The sequence below is a fragment of the Eucalyptus grandis genome, chromosome 10, assembly GCF_016545825.1.
Source record: "Eucalyptus grandis isolate ANBG69807.140 chromosome 10, ASM1654582v1, whole genome shotgun sequence".
Classification (NCBI taxonomy): Eukaryota; Viridiplantae; Streptophyta; class Magnoliopsida; order Myrtales; family Myrtaceae; genus Eucalyptus; species Eucalyptus grandis.
In genome coordinates, this window is record NC_052621.1 from 20,634,797 (window position 1) to 20,657,195 (window position 22,399).

Here is a 22,399-nt window from a genome sequence, read left to right on the forward strand (position 1 = left end):
ATCATTTGAGTCTTGAAACTTCTTCTGTAATTTATATTCCTGCTCGCTGCTATAGCTATCAAAGTTTTGAGATACATCAGATGACGCCGATGAACATAGCGCGATCCTGAGTTTCTGTTATTTAGCAGTTTTCTCGTGATGAAGATTGTGCAATGTCAGAATTTTCCAGTACATTGCAGGTTTCTCGCTTTCTGGCAATGCAGGCGACACAATATACCATATGAAAGTAATGAATATTAGAAAGTCGAAGTGGATTTTCTCAATAATATTCCCAGCTCATAAAAATATATCTTTGATATCTTTTCATCATGACAATCTCAACGTCGAAGCCCCCATCTTGAATGTTTTGTTCGACTTATTTGCACGCAGTCACTGGCGTAGCACAGATCACATTTGAGAGTATGACATATGAGCAGGGGCTGATTAGAGAGACAAGCCATTTAATAAAGAAGCGATTTTAAAGAAAATACGCAAGTGGGGAAATGGAGTTTGCGATCAAGCTTGTCTAGAAGGGAAGTTTCAAAAGGAGTATCACCTGGAAAAGAGAGAATGACCAGAAGAAAGTGAAATATGCTTAGGGAGGACTGGGATGACCGGGAGGAGAAATTAGAGAAGACAAATCTAGAAATGATTACATCCAAGGAAAAAAGTGTCCGTAATGATGTAAACGGTCAATTTCAGATGACTTTAGATTAAATAAAAGGATAAGATTGCTGTCCATTATTCATGAGAGAGAGAGACGGAGACAGAGACAGAGAAAGAGATTCCAGTCTTCACCGAGGAATTTACTGGGTTTAAATGGACTAACTCCCCAACTCCAATTGGTTTTCCAATTTCACAAGTGGTGTTCGGATTTGTTTTTATTCATATACATCGAGAACTAAAAGATCAAGGTACTTTAAGTGGAGACAACTATAGAACGTGAGGGGAAAAAGGAAAGGAATGGACAGAGAGTTGATAAGAACTCATGAACAACAGGATGCAGATCGCGTTTCTTCAGAGCTTGTATCTGCTAGAACCATTCCCGCTGGCGCTGAATTCTGCATAGCCTGAACTCTAGGCAACCTCTTTGCTGTTCCCAGCACAAAAGTAATATCAGTTAAAGACCGTCCAGAATATACAAATGCTACTATCAACCAAGAGAAAATCGCAATATTATATCATGAGTTTGCCCCAAAAAAGAGCTATGATGGAGGCAAGAAAATCACAAGGGCAAACCTTCTCTGCTCATACAAATGCAGTTTTCCCAATTTCTGCTAGATTTGATTTTGAATTAGCAGGGAGCAAAGCTAATGGGTATATTGTCATGATAGATGTCAGTGTTGATGATAACACATCCTTATGCAGCCAGAAAAATAAGAAGCTAATGCCAACAAATAGAGGGGGTATGGCAGAAAGGGAAAATGCAGCTATCTTCTCGAAAATATGGCTTCTAATAGAATGGACACAGGTTTTTGGGTCTCACTCCTCCAGGGTTGACAAGATGATGCTTATTTGTGGGGTTGAACCATATTTTGCCCCCAGATCATTGGGTTAGTCTCCGTATATAAAGAGAACGATGGGGAAAAAAAGCTAGAACACATTATTCATTTTTTCAATGCTTCCATGGAAGAATAGAAGCTTACCTATTTCATAAAACAGTTTGCTAACATTAGTGGCAGTCTTAGCAGATGTTTCTATGAACACGAGTCGCCTTTCTTCTGCATACATGCGTGCCTCCTGCAACATCGTAGCATATTATGAACACGCAGAGGCTTATAGAGCTGCGATGCAGAAACTGAGATGTTACCAACTGAAAACAGTTCTGCAATAAGACCAATTCTGCATAGAGCACCAATTTCCAAACTGAATAGAACAAAAATATAAGCTGGAAATTTCTTCGAGCACATAAAGCTATCAAAAGACTCATCCTTGATGGTAGCAAAAGCTAACTCTACCATAACCAAGAATTCTTGCTCTTTAACTCCATTTGAGAGTAAGTGATTTACAAAATGCCTTTACATAATTATTTGAATCATTAAGGTTAGGAAACTGCAAAAAACAAATAGGAAAAGATTTATAAGATCCTTCCTTTATGGGTAAAATGCTAACAAGACCAGGCTAACTACCTAAGTAATATTTAACGAGCTAGGTGGTTAGAGATTAGCCTACCATTACACCCTGAATCCCTTTGAATCAATCAAATTAGTAAAAAATCTACAAGACTTATTGAAGTGGCCTGTGACAACTTGTCATCGAGATAATAAAAACAAACAACGGAACAGCCAAGAAAATGCACTCCCATCTTCTTGATGAGAAAACTACCCACTTCTTTCTCTAAGAAGCTAAATGAGACAGGACCACAAGAATTGCAGAACAATGAACCAAAATGAATTCCCCATCAAACTCATCAAAACAATTTAAAGAAATATCAGTGTTTACCTCAGCTGCCACTTTTCTTTTATCCTCCATATCAGTCTTATTTCCAGCAAGTGTTATTATCAAATTGGGATTTCCTGTTATAACTCAAAATTCACAGTAAGCAACACATTGAAGTCTAAAACAATCATAAAATCATCTCTTATTGAAAATCGTAGTAAATTCCAGAATGACGACAGACGACGGTATCGTGACTTGAATCACATTATAAGAATAGAAGTTAAAAAATGAGTAGGGAAAAAGGAGGTTCTGTGCCGCAGTGCAAAAGGCGAATTGAGATAAGCACATATGCATAAGCTAGAAGTAGCTGCCTGCTCTTCTAAAATGGGAGAGGGAGCTCACTAAGAAAAAAATGTAGATACAAAGTAGCTTTTTTCCAAACACAGTGTAGAAGGCTGCTTTAAGGGTCGGTTCACAAACATCGTAAAAAGAACAAAAACCCCCTGTCGAGTCATTCTTGTAAGGATTCAAAAATCAACATCATAAACTCTCCAAGATTCAAGGACTTGATTGCACTTCAAAATATTTCAAGACCACATTGTGAGCTGATATTCTTGCATTGTTTCCAATAGATCCAAGAATAGCCAAAAAAAAATTCAGTAGGTGCTTTTCGCCAAATAATGATATTTTTTATATGCATTTAATAGAAGAATCAATTACCAAAAGACTGAAAAGATATTTGGATATTACAATAAGGTTTGTGCAATAAGTTACAAGCCCTGTAAATTTTCTCTTTACAAGGTAAACAAGTTTGAGGATAAGCAAGGCACCTTGCTTGTGAAGTTCCTCCACCCACTTCTTAGCCCGTTCAAATGACTCCTACAATGCACAAGAACTTCAGACAGAATGAAATTAAAAGGGACCAAAGCTATAGCATGTTGGGTCGGTGTATTGTTTGAACTTTCCATAATTTCTGTCGTACTCATTCTGTTCTAAGCCATCTATTTAACATTACTTCCACATTTCCTATTACCGCGTTTCTATCCTAAGGTTTAAAACTTCTAAGCTATTCCTAACAGAAGAGATAATTAACCTTCCTAACTGATTGTTCATTCACAAGCACAAAACTTACAAAAGATGAATAAAAGAGAATGGGAAGATTACATACGGTGCTAGTGATGTCATAGACAACAATAGCTGCAGCAGCGCCTCTGTAGTACATAGGAGCCAAGCTGTGGTACCTTTCCTGACCTGCAGTATCCCATATCTCAAACTTCACTGATGCATCATTGACACCCACTGTCCGCGAGAAGAATGCTGCTCCTATAGTTGATTCCTACCATCATCAGTAAGTAACGACAGAAATAAAATCACTGAGAACAGGATGAGCAAACATTCCAGCAGATCTGCAGCACTGTTGACTTCTCAGAATGGATGGATGGATGGATGGATGGATGTAATGAGACCCAATAGGTTGGATGAATGGATAAATGGAATGAGACGTAATGAAGGGATGGATGTAATGAGACCCAAGGCGTACCCTGCCATGGTACCACCCCCTCCCTCTCCAAAACAAACATCTGTGGTTCCATCTCAAGCAGAATGGGAATGGGATATAGCACCCCAGAGAGACATAATGGGAAACAGTAAAGTGAATATTCTCCAAACCACTTCAAAACATGCAAAATCTTTTCATGACTTTAGTTTAAAACAGAACTGGAGGCTTGTAAAGTTATTACCTAGGAAAAGAACAACTAGCTTGCTCATTTCCAAGCATGCAAACTTTCACTGGATAGCTCTCTCTCCACCCTATCACCATTGAAGAAGGAAATTGCTATGTCAAGAATTCTCCACTTATTTAATCTATTGAGCTATCATCCTTCACATGTTAAGAGTTTTCCCCATCACACTTAAAAATGCAATCTTTACAGTACTTAATTTGCTGGATCTATCTAGAGATGATAAAGTGATCCAAGACCATTTTCATATTTTAATTCTCGGGTGCATCCCTCCCACCCTCCTTTTCCAGTTTCCAATCCTATCCAAACATAGACACGCATAGTGAAGTTGAAAAGTCTGCAATGAACATACGGTAGTTTCTCAAATCTCACTCTATTAACCATGCCAACTTTCATCCCATTCTCCGATGAAGCTCCGATATAGATTGGCAAGGGAACTTGCAATAGGTTATTCCATTGCATTACTTTACCGTGCGGACACTTCCTACTATAGACGCAGAAGACTGAGACAAGAAGGAGCCTTATCTCCAAGGAATCCTTCACGAGTCTCTCTCCAAGCATGAACCAAATACTGCTAAGTTCTACAGAAACCTAACAATATCGCATCCCCGTTTACGTTCTTCAGAAACCCATAACATATGCAAAAAATTAAGGTGGCAATCACCACCAATGCATGTGCGAGGGGTAATCTCATTATGTATAACAAGCCATTATTGCTACATACACATCCTCGCAATCACTTTGAATTTTCAACAACGAATGCCAAAAAAAAAAAAAAAAAAAAAAACCATAATATACAGATATCAACCTAATTTTCAATACATGTCATTTGATCTCTCAAACCTCTCCAAAAAAAAAAAAAGGCTCGCAAGATTCAGGTTTCATCCTCAATATCAACCCACACAATCAAATTGCAAATTCAAACAAGAAGAAGAAGGACGAGAAATGGAGGATGCGCAAAAGAAGACCTGAAAATCAAAGAACTGGTCCTTGACGAAGCGCAAGACCAGGCTGGACTTGCCGGCACCCATGTCCCCCAGCAACACCTGAACAAGAAAACAAGTAAAGCCCTCCACGAGTCATTCATCGTTCCAGCGGAAATCGGCGGGGGTGGGGGAAACCCAGCAAAAAGAGAAGAGGCCGTCGTCACGAGAGACTCACGAGCTTCGCATTGATGGTCTTGCTGTTGTTCCCGAGAATCGCCGGCTTCGGCGGCGGCGGATTCGAGGAGAAGGCTTCTCCTCCGGCCATCGCAAATCGAATCGAATCGAACCGAATCGGAGCTCTCGCCCGGTACGCCGCCGAAGAGAGTAAGTAATCTCAGCACGCGAAGTGCTTCCTTCGTTCCTTCCTTCCTTCGTTGTTTCCAGCACGCGATAAACACGACAGCTCGCCCGTCGCAACGCAACAAATGAGAGACGACGACGACGACGACGACACGGCAGGGGGAGAGAGAGAGAGAGAGAGAGGGGGGATCTTAGGATTAGCTGCCTACAAATACAAGGGCCGAAATTTGGTCAAAACAATCCAGGTTTTTTCTTTTTCTTTTTCTTCTTCAAATCGATTAACGTCATTTGTCAGTTATCTAGAGGTGGTAAAATGGTCCATCATGATCGCTTCGACTATATATTGAGTATGAGTAGGGATTAAATTAATCTATTTTACTTCATCTAAACGAATTTTCATGTGATGTGGATTTTGTGATCCTTACTCAAATTAGCGGGGGTGCCACCATTATTGGACTGCCCAAATCAATAATCGCTTAAATCGGACCGAACCCGTCGATTGGGTCCAACTCTCACGATTCCATAGAATTGAAAGTAGTGATTGTTGATTAGGTTCCTGATTCCGAAGGAGAATCAGATCGAATTGGACAAATTCTATTTTTTAAAATACATTTTTTGACTTTTTAAAAATAACAATAAATCCTAAAAATAGTAACAATTCTAATATTTTTAAATTTTTTTGCTAAGTAATCGGTTCCATGAGATCAGACCACACTAGTCGGTCCGGTCCAGTCCAGTCCTTAGTCGTAGGACCATTCAGCCTAGTTCTCGATCCCACGAATTAGGAATAGGGAACCCATCATCCTTAACCTTAATTCATCCGAGTTTTTCGAGTTTTCAAAGTTTGGCGTATGTTGACTCCTTCACTATGTCGAGGCACTGTTTTATTGATATGATAGCAACTGATTCGCCATGTTCATGTAGAGGGGGATCATGATTTGATTGACGGTGGGCGGGCAGCTACTTGCCCGACCCCTCCAAAGCAAAGAGAGAGTTTGGAAAATGGACTGCCCAGGATTAAAAATGTCATAAAAAAAACAAGTTGCAAATAGAGAAAAGGGGCTGGGCCACGGCCACCGTCCGCCGTGGATGTCGCCGCAACTGAGCAACGTGAATGTGAAGCAGCCCTTTTTTTTTTTTTGGTTTTGTCTTCTTTCTCTTTCATCAACACCGGATTGACAAGAAAGCTCTTTATTGAGTTACGGTTGAAGGCAAGCCATATCCGAACCATCACGAAACGATCCATACACGATCGTGCTTTATTTTTTTGGAACCTAAAAGTGGAGTTTTTTTTTTTTTGAACAGTAAAAGTGGAGTTTTAACTATTACTCTTTTTGCAATTAGGGTTCGTCATGAAATGCGTGATTGCTTTTATTTATTTATTTTATTATAGAATACCAGCTAGTAGTAATTATAGTAATAATAATAAAGAAAGAGATTTTTTGCGCATTTATGATGAGGTGTTCATTAAGAACTCTTTCTAATCTTTTTTTTCTCTAATAACTCAATTTTTATCTTACCTATTATCCGATTAGTAATTGCTCATAATGTGATGCTTTTCGCCCTAATGCCTCGGCAGGAATTTAAAGTTAAAATTTTCAGGAAAAAATAAAGAATATGACCATCAAAGCAACCGCTTTCATTTTAAATCAGGTACTATATACAAATTTGAAAATAAAAATATAGTTCGCTATTCACGTTCATATCTTCTTTTAGAGAGCTCTTTTCTTTTAAGGACTTCCCTAACGCTGCTTCAATCCAACATTTGAATGACGAAATGGCTTTACTTGTCCCTACCCTAATAGAGTCAGCGGCATAGTGATTGAATTTCTTCTTTTAGGACTAGCTTTTTCCTTGATAGTAAAAGTGACTTCTTACTTTCCACTTTACGAAAGGCCTAGTGAATTATGAATCGAGAGAAACATTAGATTCAACCTTTGTTATCATTTTTAATAACATATTTATACCTTTCTAAAAGTTGCTCTATCTTCCATGTTATTTTTAATTACATATTCTATGTCTTATACCTAAGTTTTGGACGTCTATTTCCTTAGTATGCCTAAGTAACAAGAAACCGTGTTGCTTGTTCTTTGTCTCGATAGCTTGTACCGTCTTACAAAGTTTCAAAATATTTTTCTAGTGACTAAAAAAATATAAATATTGTTCACGTTAAAATGCTGTTCATATTCTTTCTTATGATTAATATTAACACATTCACGCAATATTCAAAAGAATTTGTTAAAACATGATTTGCCTTGGGCTAATAGTAAGATTATATGCCATTTTGATATCATTGTCCGTCGCATGTTAATGAGGTATTATTCTGTTCACTTAATAACATGCAACTGGAATTTGTTCAATTATTAATGACCTATTTTAGCTACAGAATATTAAAATAAATTCAAGAGCCGGTCAGTCTTTTTTTTTTATAATTAAATTTAGCAAACCATTATTCTACATGCATTTTATAAACAATAATCTTTTTTGGCTTGCAGGAGCGAAGGTTGGGGTTGGGCCGGAAGAATTAGAAGTACGAACTGATTTTGTTACCTACAAAATCAGAAGTTATAAATTTATGATAAATAAGTTTTTTTTTTAGCCTTATGATATTTTCAAATGGAAGTAATACTTTATTTCAAATTTTAGGAAATTAATATTAGGCTATTTTCCGAAAAAACATAGAGTAACTTACGGAGTCCAAACTAAGTTTAATAGTTAATTTGATAACTCGTTCTATACTTGTCGTCATGGGAGTTTCACAGAAGAAAATAATTCAAATTGATGGTTCCATTAGGCGTACGTTGTATCAACTAAAGTGAGGCTTTCCTTCTTCATTTTCCCGTAATTAAGATTCAAGAGTTTGTATGAAGAGTTTTCTGGAATCAGATTTGCCGGCACCAAAGTAAGTCTCCATAGATTATAGGACTTGAAATTAGCTCCAAATTATTGATATATAGCTGAATCTTCATTTTTAGGTATGTTTAGAGGGTGAACTTCCTGTATGACACGGTCCGTGTAGCCTTATAGATTTTACCAAACTCCAATCTATTCACCGGCTATACTTAGGTCCCTCCAAGCATATTATACTAATTAAGTTATCCAATCTGTTCTCCTGCTTGGTCTGCCCACGTACCTTGCAATCCCGATCCACTCTAGCACTATCTACTCACTTTCTTGTTCTCCATTTACAGAATAAGAAAGCTCTTCACTAACATAGTGTCTTGATGAAACATAAACATATGAAGTTGTACACTCGAATATACCAATTAATTCACAGAGGATGTTTTCTCATCCTCCAAGTACATAGCGAGTTTTCCCAACCGTGTTGACATGATATTAATGATTTGGAACTGAACCAAACCGAAGGTGTAAGTTTGGTTCGAGTAGTGATGTAATTGGATTGATCTGAGTTTGGCTCGAGATTTTTCCAAATAGATAAATCTGGTTCAGTGATCTATGGTGCCTCTTCTTGCATGGATAAGACTTTTACGGGAAAAAAAAAAAAGAACAGGTTTAATCTCGGTTTTGCAAAACTAACCAAAAAAGAAATCTTGGTTTTGCATTTACTTCAACAATGAACTGTTTCTCCTATTACTATATTCACTATTGAAGTGATTAAAGGGCTTTCCAAATTTAACTCTCGACCTTTATACAAGTGGCCACTCACTTGCACGTAATTCAAACTTTAAGAACTTCGATGTATCGGCTTCCGTCTCAAATTGGATTAGATCAAAGCGATCGAATACTGCGAAAAGATCACTAATTTGTTCATGTATCTTGCAAAGGAAAATTTGGCAATATGCTATGAAATGAAACTGCAAATGAAAATCGAAAAAAAAAAACCCTTTGTTGGTAGATCTTTTGTAAGCATGTCACGCAATCTCGAGTTACGTCTAGTAAATGGGATTCTTTTCTTGACCAAATCCTGCATCATTCTTGTACAACTGAAGTTATGTTATCCTGAAAGTACTCTAGCATGAGACTCTTGGTTGACTTGTAAGAGCATTTCTAGAAGCAGACTCCTACATTGAGATCATAAGTCATGACAAGTAACCATCAATTTGATCCAGCTTTTAAGTTGTTCGACGAGAGATCTGAGTATGTCGCCACACCCTGAACTCATTAAGAGTCAGAATATGCAGAATGGCAAACTTGTCTTGCCTTGACTCTTACCTTAAGCTGTTTCTCTCCTTTTTCCTGTTTTTGGTCTCGTGTGAGTGTATTTCTTTTTCCTTTACCTGGGTAAGCTCATCAGGAGTTGATGATGTCCGATGAGGCCCTGAGGTTTAGCTTTTAACAGCCCTCATTCCATAACACATATGCAAATCACTTACCAGGAGCAATTGATCTTCCACTGATGTAAGCGCCCTTTTAACAAAGTCAATATCACATTCATTGTCATATTCCAATTTGACCTTAGCTGCCTCTTGCCATTCTTTCCTTAGTATCCTCTTCATTTTTCCAGCCCCAAATGCTAAAGCAACAGCCGATGTCTTTCTGACTAGGAACTCCATTTGCTCTTGATGCTGATCGGTGATGATCGCATATTCTACTGATGTACTGAGCAAGTACCTATTCATAAAACTGCAAATTGGTACTGGCTTGAAGTGAATCGGCCCAAAAAACTCGATCCTATTGGAGAAACCAAACCGAGTTTTGATGTAAATTCCATTGCTCGAACCTCATGGACAGAGGATGGCATCAAGATAACATTTCATTCTCCATCAGATAAGGGGCAATTTTAGTTCAGTTAATCTATGCGTCATCTGCAGATTCTATGCTCTCATTGAACTTGTTTTGCAGGCAAGAATCGATAACTTTCATTTTGATTATTCTTTGCTGGATTTTCTGGCCATTCTGTTTACAGTCAGAAGGCATATGCAATGCCGAATCACAGAAAAGAAATGGTTCGAAGTCTACCAGAAATAGGATGGTCCTCCTCTGCATATCCTCATCAATGCAACAACCGTCCATGATATGCAAACTATCCAACGTTGAACATCACATCATCCCATCAAAAGAAACTATTTCAAGCAAGTTCGTGGTTGCTGCAACTCCTATGCTTAGATAAGTCAAACGTTAATGCTCTTGCAACAACTCCTGGAATTAGATACAGAAGCCAATTAAATTATTCTTTTGGACTCTGACCGAGATTTTATAGTAACGAGCAACAGACTTGATACGCACAAGCTGGCTGGATCTCCATCCTGGCTTCTGTATAAATAGATGTTCCAGTTAGTTGCCGATACAAACCACACCATTTCCAACACTCAACCTGCATTGTAGACCAACACCGACTATGGCTTTCATTCAACTCCTCTGCCTTATTGTCTGGCTTTCCAATGTCCATAACAACCTCTGTCTTGCCAATGATCTGTCTTCTCTGATTCAATCAGGGGGGCAGCGACTTGCAAACCTACATTATCCATGTGACTCCTCCCGACAGTCATGACTCCTCTGAATTGCAAGATCAGAAATCCTGGTACCACTTGTTTTTGCCAACAAACTCTACCGCCTCGGAGAAACTGCAGCATGTGCTTTACTTGTACCGCAATGTGATGACTGGTTTCACTGCCAGACTCACTCTGGATGAAGTCACTGCAATGCAGGATAAGCCAGGATTCGTGGCAGCTCACCCAGAAAAAATATATCGCCTCCAAACAACACGCAGCCCCCAGTTCTTGGGCTTACCATTAAGTCAAGGATTTTCCAATGGTTCAACTATGGGAAGGGGAATAATCATTGGCGTGATGGACACGGGTGTAATGCCCCACCAACCTTCATTCAGGACCACCAGCCAAATGGAAAGGGAGGTGCGATTTTAGGCATTCCCAATGTAATAACAAATTGATCGGTGCCAGGACCTTTGACAGCTTGGCAAAAGGAAATGTTATCACGCCTCCAATTGACAATGTCGACCATGGTAATCACATGGCAAGCACTCAGCCGGTGCTTCTGTGGAGCACGCAAATACGCTTGGGATGGCCGAAGGCACAGATGTTGGCATGGCTCCACATGCTCACCTGGCAATCTATAAAGTGTGCTTTACAGAATTTTATTCTTTGGCCGACATACTCGCTGGACTTGATGCTGCCCTCACAGATGGTGTTGACATAATCTCGGTGTCACTTGGTGGTCCCTCTACTCCATTCTATATGGATGACATCGCAGTAGCCACTTTTGCAGCCACCCAAAGAGGGATCTTTGTCAGCTGCTCTGCCCGAAACTCTGGCCCTCACTCAGCCTCTTTACACAATGTGGCTCCATGGATGCTTACTGTCGGGCAAGCTCCATTGATAGGAGCATTGTCTCCAACGTAGAACTCGGGAATGGAGTGGAATATGAAGGTGAAACAGTATATCAACACACCTTCCCTTCAAGTTTATTGCCTCTGGTTTATCCAGGGATTGATGGTACAGGAGAATCCAGTAATTGTGTAACGGGGACAATGAGAAGCAGTGAAGTGAAAGGGAAGGTTGTCTTGTGTGGACTAGGAAATTGGGACCGCTTTGAGCAAGCCACTAAGGTGAAAAGAGTGGGAGGGGCTGCTGTGATTTTGATGAACCCAAAATCCGATAAATTCACTACCTTGGCCAATGCTTACGTCCTTCCCACGTCTCATGTCAGCTACTTCGCAGGTGAGAAGATCAAAACCTATATTAATTCAACTAAAAGTCCTACTGCTACCATCATGTTCAAAGGAACCACGTACAGAATCCTGACTGCTCCTGCACTTGCTGCCTTCTCTCCGAGAGGCCCCAACTCAGTCACCCTGGAATTCTGAAGCCGGACATAATTGGTCCTGGTTTAAACATATTAGCAGCATGGCCGTCTCCTATCAGAAATGATACGAAAGCAAAGTATTACTTTGACTTCCTTGCTGGCACTTCCATGTCTTGCCCTCACCTTAGTGGCATTGCGGCTTTGATAAAGAGCATTCATCGGGACTGGTCCCCTGCAGCGATCAAATCTGCCATCATGACTTCAACTAAACAGTTGAACATCGCGCAAAACCCAATCCTGGACGAAATGCTGCAACCTGCGGATATTTTGGCCATTGGTGCAGGCCATGTGGATCCGTGAAAGGCCATGGACCCTGGAATGGTTTACGACATTCAACCCAAGGATTACGATCCTTATCTCTGTGGTCTTGGATACACGGACAAGCAGGTGGCTGTGATTGCCCACAAAGGAGTCAGATGCTCATCCTGCATTCCCGAGGAAGAGTTGAACTAACCCTTAATTTTCGGTCATTCTTGGACCTGCACAGACATTTACCAGGACTGTACTGTGACTAACGTTGGCACAGACCGTTCATCTTATGTGGTCACAATGGTTCCCCCGCCAGGCATCCTTGTCAGCATGAAGCCTGCCAAATTCAAATTCTCCGAGTTGCACGAGAAAGCAAGGTATTCGATCACATTCAGCCATGCCAATTCCACCAACATGGCCGCCAGTTTCACCCAAGGATATTTGAGGGGGATTCCTTGAAGCACTCTGTTAGGAGTCCAATTTTCGGTTAAGTTCAAGTAAGAAGGATCTGCGAGCAGGATGAAAGAAATCCATTGGCTTGTTGGCTAGTATTTTCATCTTACCATGATTCCCTAATGAAAAAACCATGAACCACAGTATCTAATTTCCCTATGTCCGCGTGAAAATTTAAGGAAATGGTTTTCCTAGATTACTTTTGATCAGCATTCTGTAAGACATGCATAAATTTGTTTTCATTCCGGACCTAAAAACAGAGATCTACCAGCTAGTTTGGAGTTGACGATCTAGGGGGAGAGAGAGACGATGGACAAAAGGGTAATCCAAATATGCATGACACGGTATTGCTGAGGATGTGGTAGACTAATCCCTAATCCCTAATCCAATCGCTTGCAGAGACAGTATTTGGCATAGATAATCAACTTCATACCATTGCAACACCCTCTTGACTTCACCTCAATCACAATGTCCTTTATCCTAACGAGATTCTAGGAACTCGATGGGGAAAAAAACGGCAACTTCTTGTTCTATTGGCATGTATCCCTTCAAAGTGCTGTCTAAAAAGGATTTATCGGTCCTTCCGCCCAAGTGCTTCCAATCAAAGTGACGAAGTCTTTTTCCTTTTAACTTGGAATGAGTCGGTACCTAATTCACTACCATGGGTTGGTGTCGAAGAGGGAATTCACTTCCTAGAGAGGGAGTTCGACATTGGAGGAGACAATTCTGGGCAATGCACCGTTATGTGCGAATGTTTAACACCCATTTTGATATTTGCTTCACGTTAGCACCTAGCTTTTCATTATCTCATTTTACGGGAAATGAGGTATCTGATATAAATGCTGGTACTTCTGTTAGAAAGTCTCATTGCATATTATAAAAGCCAATCTCGAGCTGAAGAGAAGAGCACGCCCACAGAAATTCATTCCAAGAAAACATTCGTTTTTCATTGCATTTTCATCTCTTTGCCCATTTCGATTCCCTGTATTTTTCCGTCTTTATCTTTTCACTTCCATATGCATTTCGGTTTCTAATGATCTCAAGTCCAATGCCTGATGTACTCTCGTCGCACTTGCGTTCGTAGAATTCATAGCTCCATCAGAACTCCATTCACCCGCATTATGCTCAAGGTAGAACCGCGAAACGGTCTCGATTGCTGTCCAATCTTTTGCTTTGTTAGGCCGAGGTGGAGGTGCGGTTCTTCTCGATAGCTCAAATGGACAATTCTCAATCACGTTCCACAATTTATAATCGCTTGATTGAACAAACACTTTCACAAGACAAAAATTCAAACATACTGTCTACATTTTCAATAAGCGTATTTATTTCCATCAATTTTTGGTGTTCTGCTAACAGGCTGACCATCACTAAAAGATGCTCCTATAATGTCAGTCACTATGGGTCTTCCGCTTTAAAGCAGAACACTTCAAAAAAATTGAGCACACGGGCTTGGATACCATTTGAAATGGATTGAATATAACAGCCAAGTGGGGTGGGGGGTGAATTTTGAACTTTTTCACGTTTAAGTGCAAAACATGTAAAGGATGAAACAATAGTTCTGGAAGAAACACGCAATGCAAAGCAAGTATCATCCACCACTAGAAATGTAAGTAAGGCCGTTCGTTTCACCCGATTCCAATGAGGTCGAGCTAGCTCAAGGCCGGCATGCTCAAGCCTCACCCAAGGTCGCTAGAGCCTCATTGACCTCAAGTGAGCCTCCCCTAGTTCGCTGAATCTAGTGAGGCCCAAGCTCACCGAGGTTATTGAGTGAGCTCAAGCCTTACCAACCTCCGTTGACATTGGAAAAGGCTTGAGCTCACCTGTGGCTAGTTGCTTATCACTGCCATGGTTGGTACTGGGCCAAGGAAGAAGGGAAAAAAATTAAAACTAATTTAAAACTCAATTTTTTTTTAAAAAAGAAAAGAAAAGGAAAATGTGTTTAATTGAAAAAAAGAGTGCCGCACACTCCAAGTGCCAAAATTTGGCATGATGAACATTTAAGAGCCAAATGTTTGAAAAAAGTATAATTAAGTGTCAAAATAGGAGAGAAATGGATCATTAAATGCCAATGGCGAGAAATTCTGACCAAAATGTTGATATAATGTTTTTTCGGTAAGATAAGTACAAAACAACATCATTTTGCACGCTGATGTGGCTAGATTAGCCAAAAACAATATCGTTTTACACGCTGACGTAGCTAAATAAATCAAAAACAATGTTTTTTGACTCAGATTTGAATTTTAATATTAATATCTATTGAATTAAATTTAAAACTAAATTAAAAAAAAATAAAAAGAGAAAAGAAGAAGAACATTGCAAAACCCTTTCGGGAGGACTATGTAAGCCCTCACCGTCACCTCCCCACCATCGCCAGGAAAGGTTAGGACCTAAGGGAAGGCCATGATCCTCGCCCTAAATCTAGGCAAGGGCTTGCAAGCCCTCGCCATCAATCGGCCAAAGCCCAACGACCCCAGCCAACTCTATCCCCACCATCACCAGCCCTTCTCGGCGACGATGGGGAGGCGGTGGTGAGGGCTTGCACAACCCTCAACAAAGCATTCTGCAATCTTTTTTTTTTTTTTTAATTTAGTTTAAATTAATATTAATATTCAAATAAGTTGTAAAATGACATTGTTTTGAGTCTTCTTTGCTAACTCAACTTTCCAACAAGCCCCATAGGCGACTTATACTATTAAAAATAAGTCGCATCAAATTTTCAACAATCTCTGTTGAAGTTGACACTTAAATGCTCTATTTTTCAAAGAAAATGGCACGTGAGTGTCCTCCCGTCAAGTTTTGGTATTTGTGCTTTATTTCTGCCTGAAAAAAAAAGTGTTTGGTTTAGAGGTGAAAGAAAGAGAATGGAAAAATGGAAAACATTTTCCCTTAAGGTGTTTTTTCCATTGGCCAAAATATTCTCCTTGACTAGTTTATTAACCGCTAAAATCGGAGAAACGTTTTACTTAAAATAATTTTTCGTGAAATGAACTTTGTAAAAGATTTTGCAAAGCAATTTAGTGGTTTGGTCGTTCCACTCGGCCTGCTCCCTTATCTCAGCTCCAACAGCCACGAGTGGAATCCACTGCTGCAATTTTTGAAGCCGAATCCGGATATTATCTTTTGCATTAGATTTTTGCTGCGAGCAATGCATTCTAACAAATCAAAACCATGGGAGACAGAGGTGAGAAATCAAACTTTTCAGCACAAATCATTCATTGCTTGAATTTTCAAATTATCCTTGTCCAGAATATTTATTTAGTAAATGTAAATAGATTTCACGGGGGGCATGCCAATGCTTCACATCCTTGAGATTTGAAGAGGAGATGAAGCTTGAACGCTCTCCACCCGAAAAGAAGCCAGATTCACGTTCTGTATTAAACCACCGTGGTTCAATAGCAGCCTCTGACAATTCTCAGCTGCCATTACTCCGGCCGAGTAAGCCCCGTGCACGGATCCCTGATGGTCCATGCTCACGGCTTCCCCTCCAAAGAAAAGGTTGCCAATTGGCGCTCTCAGTCTATCATATAAGTCCATCGGCATTCCCACCAGATCATAAGAGTAGCAGCCGAGAGAGTCGAGGTCTTTACCCCAATGGGACACGAGGTACTTAACCTGTGTCGAAAGGAGAAAATGATTAGCATAAATGACTAGAGTTCTACTCAATTTCAGACCCAGACCTGGTGATGGTAAACAATGAATCTTTGAAATAGGAAAGTGTGTAGATCCAACTCGTAAAAAGCAATCATAAGTAATGTGATGGTGATAAAGCAATAAATAATTATGACAGAAAGTGAGTGGAAATGACAGTTGCTACAATTTTCTCATCACCTAAAAATAAGAAACTGTCATTCTCGAGCAAGTTACAGACTGCAAAATAGCACTTCTATGTTGAAATCAAATGGCAATATGGCTGGAGTGTTACTCCATAGGCCAAAATGTGAACGCCACTCTCAGTATAAAAAGAAAAGTCGTCGTCACCATCATCTTCTCTCAGACAAAACAAGTCTGTCTAAATAATAACCAAGTAACACAAAGATCAGAACAAAGAAAATAAGCACATATTGGGCAAGCAAAACCCTCCAAAGGTGGGATCATTGTCCACATCAAAGTTCCCCCTCCTTAGTGTGGCTTATAACACATCTCCTAGGATTTGTCAACACTTACGTAAGGTGTTTTGACCTCCAGCTCTGTTAGTATGTTATGTGGAAAAACAGTAATTTGTTTCATATGTTGACAGGAAAATTCAGCCGAGTAAACCCAGAAAGACTTGTCTGATAATCCAAAAGTTGATCTATTAAAGGTTGCCCAGACTATTCATTTACCTTCAAGGCGTCAGATAAAATTAGTTTGGATGCTATAAGATGATCGATAAATACAAAGTTCAATGAGAACAACTTACCGGCTTAGTCGCATGAGGGAACATTTTCTTAAGCAGCGACATGACAAAACCAGCAGCAGACTCATCAGATAGATGCTCGAGATAGTGAGCACACATCCCCGCAACCATAAAGACAAGAACAGGATGACCAGTTGCCTTGTGAAGATTGAGAAAATAACCACAAGCATCAGAAGAGGAGGCAGCAACACCTAGTAACTCCACGTTTGGCCAGAAAACGTTATCAAATAGTAAGGCTATCTTATTTTCATTGCCCACTCCAAGATCTGTGATAGCCGAAACCTTCCACTCTGGCAACCTAGGCTCAAACTTAATTAAATTTGCTTTGAGAACACCAAGAGGAACTGTAACTATAGCTGCATCCGCAACAAATTTCTTTCCGCCCTCAACCACGACCTTGACCTTATTGCGTCCATAATATATCTTTGAAACCCTAATCATCAAAATGCAGAAAAAGGGGGAAAATGAGATAAAATTCACAAATCATGAGTCCTTTGCATTGTGTCTGGATCTTTTATAGACATACTCAAAGAAACTTTCCCAAAGACGATGCTCCAACTGGCAATATTACCTGTGGTTCAAGCGTATATCAATGTCCTTGGCAAGAGCCTTTACTACAGGATCATAGCCTTCCACCATAAGTCCATGACCACCAGAAAGAACCTGTTCCTGCAGATCAAGAACAACATCCAACCGTTTAATAATATATGGGCATGACAGTACCACGTTTCCATTTGACCAGCCACACAAGTTTGCATGAGAGATCCAGAGAGGGGCAATGGATATTGTGTGATCTCCAGTACCAGAAAGCCAATACATTTTTTAACAGACATATGCCTTTATGTGGCCCAAAAAAACTAGCGAGTCAGTAGAAAGTGCTACATATTAGTAGCACTCTTGCCTCATTGTTAGATTATCCCCTTCTGACAAAAGTGGACATTCATTTTGGTATTCTTCATCCAAGAAGAAAGTAATTCTTCTGCATATGAAGCAAGAATTTCACATACTCCGAGACTAAACATTAGTTCCAGCACCACACAATTCATTCAGAGAAGACCGAGATATCTTATCACTTCAGATTAAATAAAGCAATAAAATTTTGCACTCTTTATAGGCGTGATATCTTCAATCCCTATTATCATATGGAATAAGAAATATAGAAGTAGCCATGCAACAATCAAAGTCATGATATGGTAGAAGATCATCTGATACACAACTTGCCTGATCCCAGCTTTTTAATGATATTTTATCCACATCTGCTGCAAACCAAGCCTCCATTCGACAAATAAACCATTGCAACACTTCATTTGCAAGCCCTTCTTGTCTGCAAAACCAACAACACCAAACAGAACAGTAAATCAGATATCCAACAGAACAGATCCATCATTTGCATAACTGACTCCCTTTTTCCTACCTCAACTCTGGATGTCTGTCTAACACGATCGATATAGCTTGACGAACAGACATATCGTCAGCATTTTCGTTCCTTACTTTATCTGTCTGAAGAAGCGCAAAAATACCAAATCAAATACAATAACACCGCAGTGCATCATAAATAGTCTAAGAGAAGTTTAAAACTTTACCTCTTTGAGAATTATCTCGAATTTTTCACCTACTTCACTGACCAAGTTCTGGGGAACTTGCTGGCCATTTGTATCAAAAATTATACAACTGAGAAACAGTGAGAAACAACAAGAAACAACCATCAGATATAAGTACACGCTGACAATACAGGACCTCATAGAACTCAGAATGATAACTGAAAGTGCTGTCATCCTATCTGATACATGATTAGACTGAGCCACTGAAGAAATTCCCTGAAGCTACTCAAAATACAGAGAATGCAACAAAGAAAGTGTACACCAAAAGCTAGGAGATAATAACCTTTTCAAATCATGGTCATAGAGGACAGAGTTGTCCCCACTGGTACGGTATAAGGTAAGCCCTAAACGACGTATCAGAGGTGCCACTGGATTCTCATTGCAAACACCATGTAGCCTGCACAGAGTGCAAAGCAGAGCATTCTCATATATACAATCATTTCTTCATATAATGAGTAAACGGGTCTCCAGAATAGAGCAAGGGGGAAGGAACCATATAAAAAGCTAGTACTTCCATATACTTGGAGCACAAACTTAAAATCCGACAGAGGTGCAGGACATACATACAAGAGACGTGCAAGTCAAAAAGATAGGGAAGTGCTTGTTTACCATGAGGCCCCCATATCCACAGGGAACCCAAATGAGTAGTCAGTATGAATGCGACCACCAATTCTATCCCGAGATTCCAGTAAGATGACCTGAAAAAAATGCCAGAGGACCATTAACTTAAGTGGAACAGAATCATTTTACTCCCTAGAAGTAAGCAGACAACTTACTGAAATATCTGTACCTTAATAGATGCATCATGAAGAGCACGGGCCGCTGCTAACCCAGATATTCCACCACCAATCACGATGACTGATGGGAACGAAGCTTGTTCTCTCTCAAAATGAGAAAATATGGTGCCTGCTCACCAGAAGAATAACTATTGATCAATATATTGTCTAATGAATGAGTAACAAACTCAAAGTCCACGCCTGTTAAATTCAGTGCCTTCATACTATGTGTCTTATAGGATTTTAAGGTGCCTTAAAACAAACGAAAGATCTCCCGGGACTATACTATATTTCTTCAATAATTGCTATCAGAATAACAGAATAACACCAAAGGGACATATCTGTTGCTAGAAGAAGATTATCAACAAGTGTACATCGACAAAATTTAAGGCGATAATACAAGGGACTATGCAGATTACAAATTGCTACGTTCTATGTCATAGCTACAGTTTCCACAGAACCAGACTGGTTTCAGAATTTGGTTTTTCCTCCGACCCATTTGCATAAATATATGTTTATATAGTAATCCTATGATTCCACATTTATAAGTTCTATGGAAACAAACCACAAGCCAGGGAGAAAAGAAGAGGACTAATTTTTGATTTGCAGCAATTGCTAAATCAGAAAGAGCGATTTCTTATAGGCATTTCGACAAGCCAATAGCGTAATTCAAGAATATGCTCAATTTGACCGCACGATCTATCAAGGATCGATTGCTGGAATCAAGCAAAAAGCAAACCAATAAGATCGACAAAAGATCACAAGTTCCAATGGAGCACGAATTTAAAGGACCCACCGTCGAGCAAAGGGATCGATGACAATAATGATTCCTTGGGATCCATACGCAGAGCCTGTCCGACCGAATCAGAAGCACCAGCAACAACACCGAGGAACAAACAAACAAACGAATTTCCTTCTCGTCCTCTCTCTCTCTATCTCTCTTTTCTCTCTCTCTCGAACAACGCCGGGGACGGTGAGATGAAAACAAAGGAGTGTGCACACGGGCGTCCTCTGCGATTAAGGGTGTATAGGAATCGGGAAATTGGAGACTAATTGGAAGGAATGGTAGAGAATGAGGAGGAGGAGGCCCGCGACGAAGCGGCTGAGGTTGGAGGAACACCGAAGCTCGTCAAAACAGCTCATAAGGAAGGAGATGGACCCAAACCCGCCTTCGATTCTGGCACCGCCGGGAGTTCACCGAGTATCAATGGTGGGTCGGTCAGCGCCGGTCGCATGGGTCGGATCGCGGCGAGGAAAGCTGGCAAATATTACTTCTTCTTCTCCTTCTTCTTCGCCTCTCTTTCTCAGGCGTCGGTGCTTGTCCTCCTCCGCGCGCCGCTGTATTTATAGGCGAAGGAGACCGACGGGTGTCTGTGCGTGAGCTGTTGTTCTGCTGCTGATGCTCGCAATTTGCATGGAATCGAACGAAGGGGACCGAAGGTGGGAGGAAGAAGATGAAGACAAGAAACGCCAGAAAGAGAAAAAAAATCTCCGACCGGCCCCTTCCACTTTTTTGCTTTTTTTATTTATGACGTTACTGTAATAAATAAAGAAATGAAAAGACTAATTTCGGGATTCCTAATAATTTCCGAAATAGAAAAATAGCCTTTGCCCTAAATGCTCGGATCTCTCCTGCTAAACATTTTTCAATTTACTTTATAAATAGGTATTGGCGTTTCCCTTTCTTTTTCTCTTTTCCCTTTTTTCTTCTTCGTAGGATTGCATTCGGTACATAGGATTTTAATATACCGTTACATAGTAATTGCATTAGACACCATTTGGTCCAAAAAATAATTGGGCATCATAAATGTCAAGTTTTTGGTATGGTTTTTAATGAGAATCGGTTTCAATTACACAAACCAACTGACATCTCAAGATTAATAAGCATTTTCAATGGCTCAGAAATAAAAATGAAAAAGAAATTATCTTGTGTCGGTAAAGAAAGAAAGATTGAGAATTTCTTATTTTATGTTATTTTTCTTTGCTTTTCTTTTCCTTTTCTTTTTAATTTTATATCCCGAATTTTCGTCCCTAGTCAACAGCCGGCTCCATTATTATTAAATTACATTAAAGAATTTATTATTAAATTAAACGAAAAAGCAGTGCCATCGTTAGTTCGACTTTGACCGGGAGGAAAGCGAGGAGGGGGACAACCTGGGCGGGACGTGACGTGGCACTTGGGACTCTCCTCGGCGCAACTACGTCGTAATTGTTTGAACGTCTTTTCCGGTAGATTTTGTCTTCTTTTTTTTTTTAGGTACTCATTTTTCAAACAATTATTTTAAAAAAAACGTACTTATCGAAAAAGGAAATTATCGATATTAAAAAGATTTCAATATTCCCTTATCTTTTTCTTTTTCTTTCTTTTTCTTTTTAATTTTTTAATGTTGGATGAAGTTTCTTGGAATTGCAATGGCGTAGCGGACAAGCCGACCCTAGGAGGTAGCGTCGGACACCAGCTAACGTAAAAAATAAAAAGAATATCGTCGGTAAAAAATTCCTAAACTTTTGTAAGGTGTCCCTCAATTTCTTATTTTCACACGATGGAATTTCTAAATAATGCATTTTTTTAAGTCGAATCGGTCCTTCTGTTAGATACGCAAACGAAATTCGCGACGTGGATTGCCATGTCATTTTCATGTTATTGCTTACTAGACTCGTCAATAAAGATACTGATTTCTATTCAATTTATACTAAAATATCAACAAAAGGTAAAACCCAATAGAGATGTTTGGGAGACATTGCGGCGCTGAAATTT

General features: G+C 39.7%; 2 protein-coding genes across 2 annotated transcripts; both read right to left on the minus strand.

The window, feature by feature from the left end:
- Positions 1 to 664: 664 nt before the first annotated feature.
- LOC104422210 (ras-related protein RHN1) lies at positions 665 to 5,565 on the minus strand. Its single transcript, XM_018864439.2, has 7 exons — positions 5,259 to 5,565; positions 5,066 to 5,143; positions 3,527 to 3,694; positions 3,189 to 3,237; positions 2,422 to 2,495; positions 1,626 to 1,719; positions 665 to 1,072 (listed from the first exon to the last, which is right to left on the minus strand). Exons 1-7 carry the CDS (start codon positions 5,346 to 5,348, stop codon positions 966 to 968), a joined length of 660 nt encoding a protein of 219 aa, XP_018719984.1. The 5' UTR covers positions 5,349 to 5,565; the 3' UTR covers positions 665 to 965.
- A 10,485-nt stretch (positions 5,566 to 16,050) lies between these two features.
- LOC104422211 (polyamine oxidase 5) lies at positions 16,051 to 21,121 on the minus strand. The gene is made up of 10 exons (XM_010034460.3): positions 20,438 to 21,121; positions 19,656 to 19,771; positions 19,475 to 19,563; positions 19,149 to 19,262; positions 18,848 to 18,935; positions 18,679 to 18,764; positions 18,486 to 18,588; positions 17,836 to 17,933; positions 17,268 to 17,697; positions 16,051 to 16,480 (listed from the first exon to the last, which is right to left on the minus strand). The coding sequence occupies exons 1-10, from the start codon at positions 20,481 to 20,483 to the stop codon at positions 16,166 to 16,168; spliced, it is 1,485 nt and encodes a 494-aa protein (XP_010032762.1). The 5' UTR covers positions 20,484 to 21,121; the 3' UTR covers positions 16,051 to 16,165.
- Positions 21,122 to 22,399: the final 1,278 nt, after the last annotated feature.

What these genes read in the sequence shown, in the direction of transcription:
- LOC104422210 (XM_018864439.2), bottom strand. Translation starts at nt 5,348, where the DNA reads ATGGCCGGAGGAGAAGCCTTCTCCTCGAATCCGCCGCCGCCGAAGCCG. An exon ending in TCTATGACATCACTAGCACC is followed by an intron (nt 3,238 to 3,526) that starts GTATGTAATCTT and finishes TGTGCATTGTAG; the next exon opens with GAGTCATTTGAACGGGCTAA. An exon ending in GGAGGAACTTCACAAGCAAG is followed by an intron (nt 2,496 to 3,188) that starts GTGCCTTGCTTA and finishes GAGTTATAACAG; the next exon opens with GAAATCCCAATTTGATAATA.
- LOC104422211 (XM_010034460.3), bottom strand. Translation starts at nt 20,483, where the DNA reads ATGGATCCCAAGGAATCATTATTGTCATCGATCCCTTTGCTCGACG. An exon ending in ATCGATCCCTTTGCTCGACG is followed by an intron (nt 19,772 to 20,437) that starts GTGGGTCCTTTA and finishes TCTGGTGAGCAG; the next exon opens with GCACCATATTTTCTCATTTT. An exon ending in TATGACCATGATTTGAAAAG is followed by an intron (nt 18,936 to 19,148) that starts GTTATTATCTCC and finishes ACTGTTTCTCAG; the next exon opens with TTGTATAATTTTTGATACAA.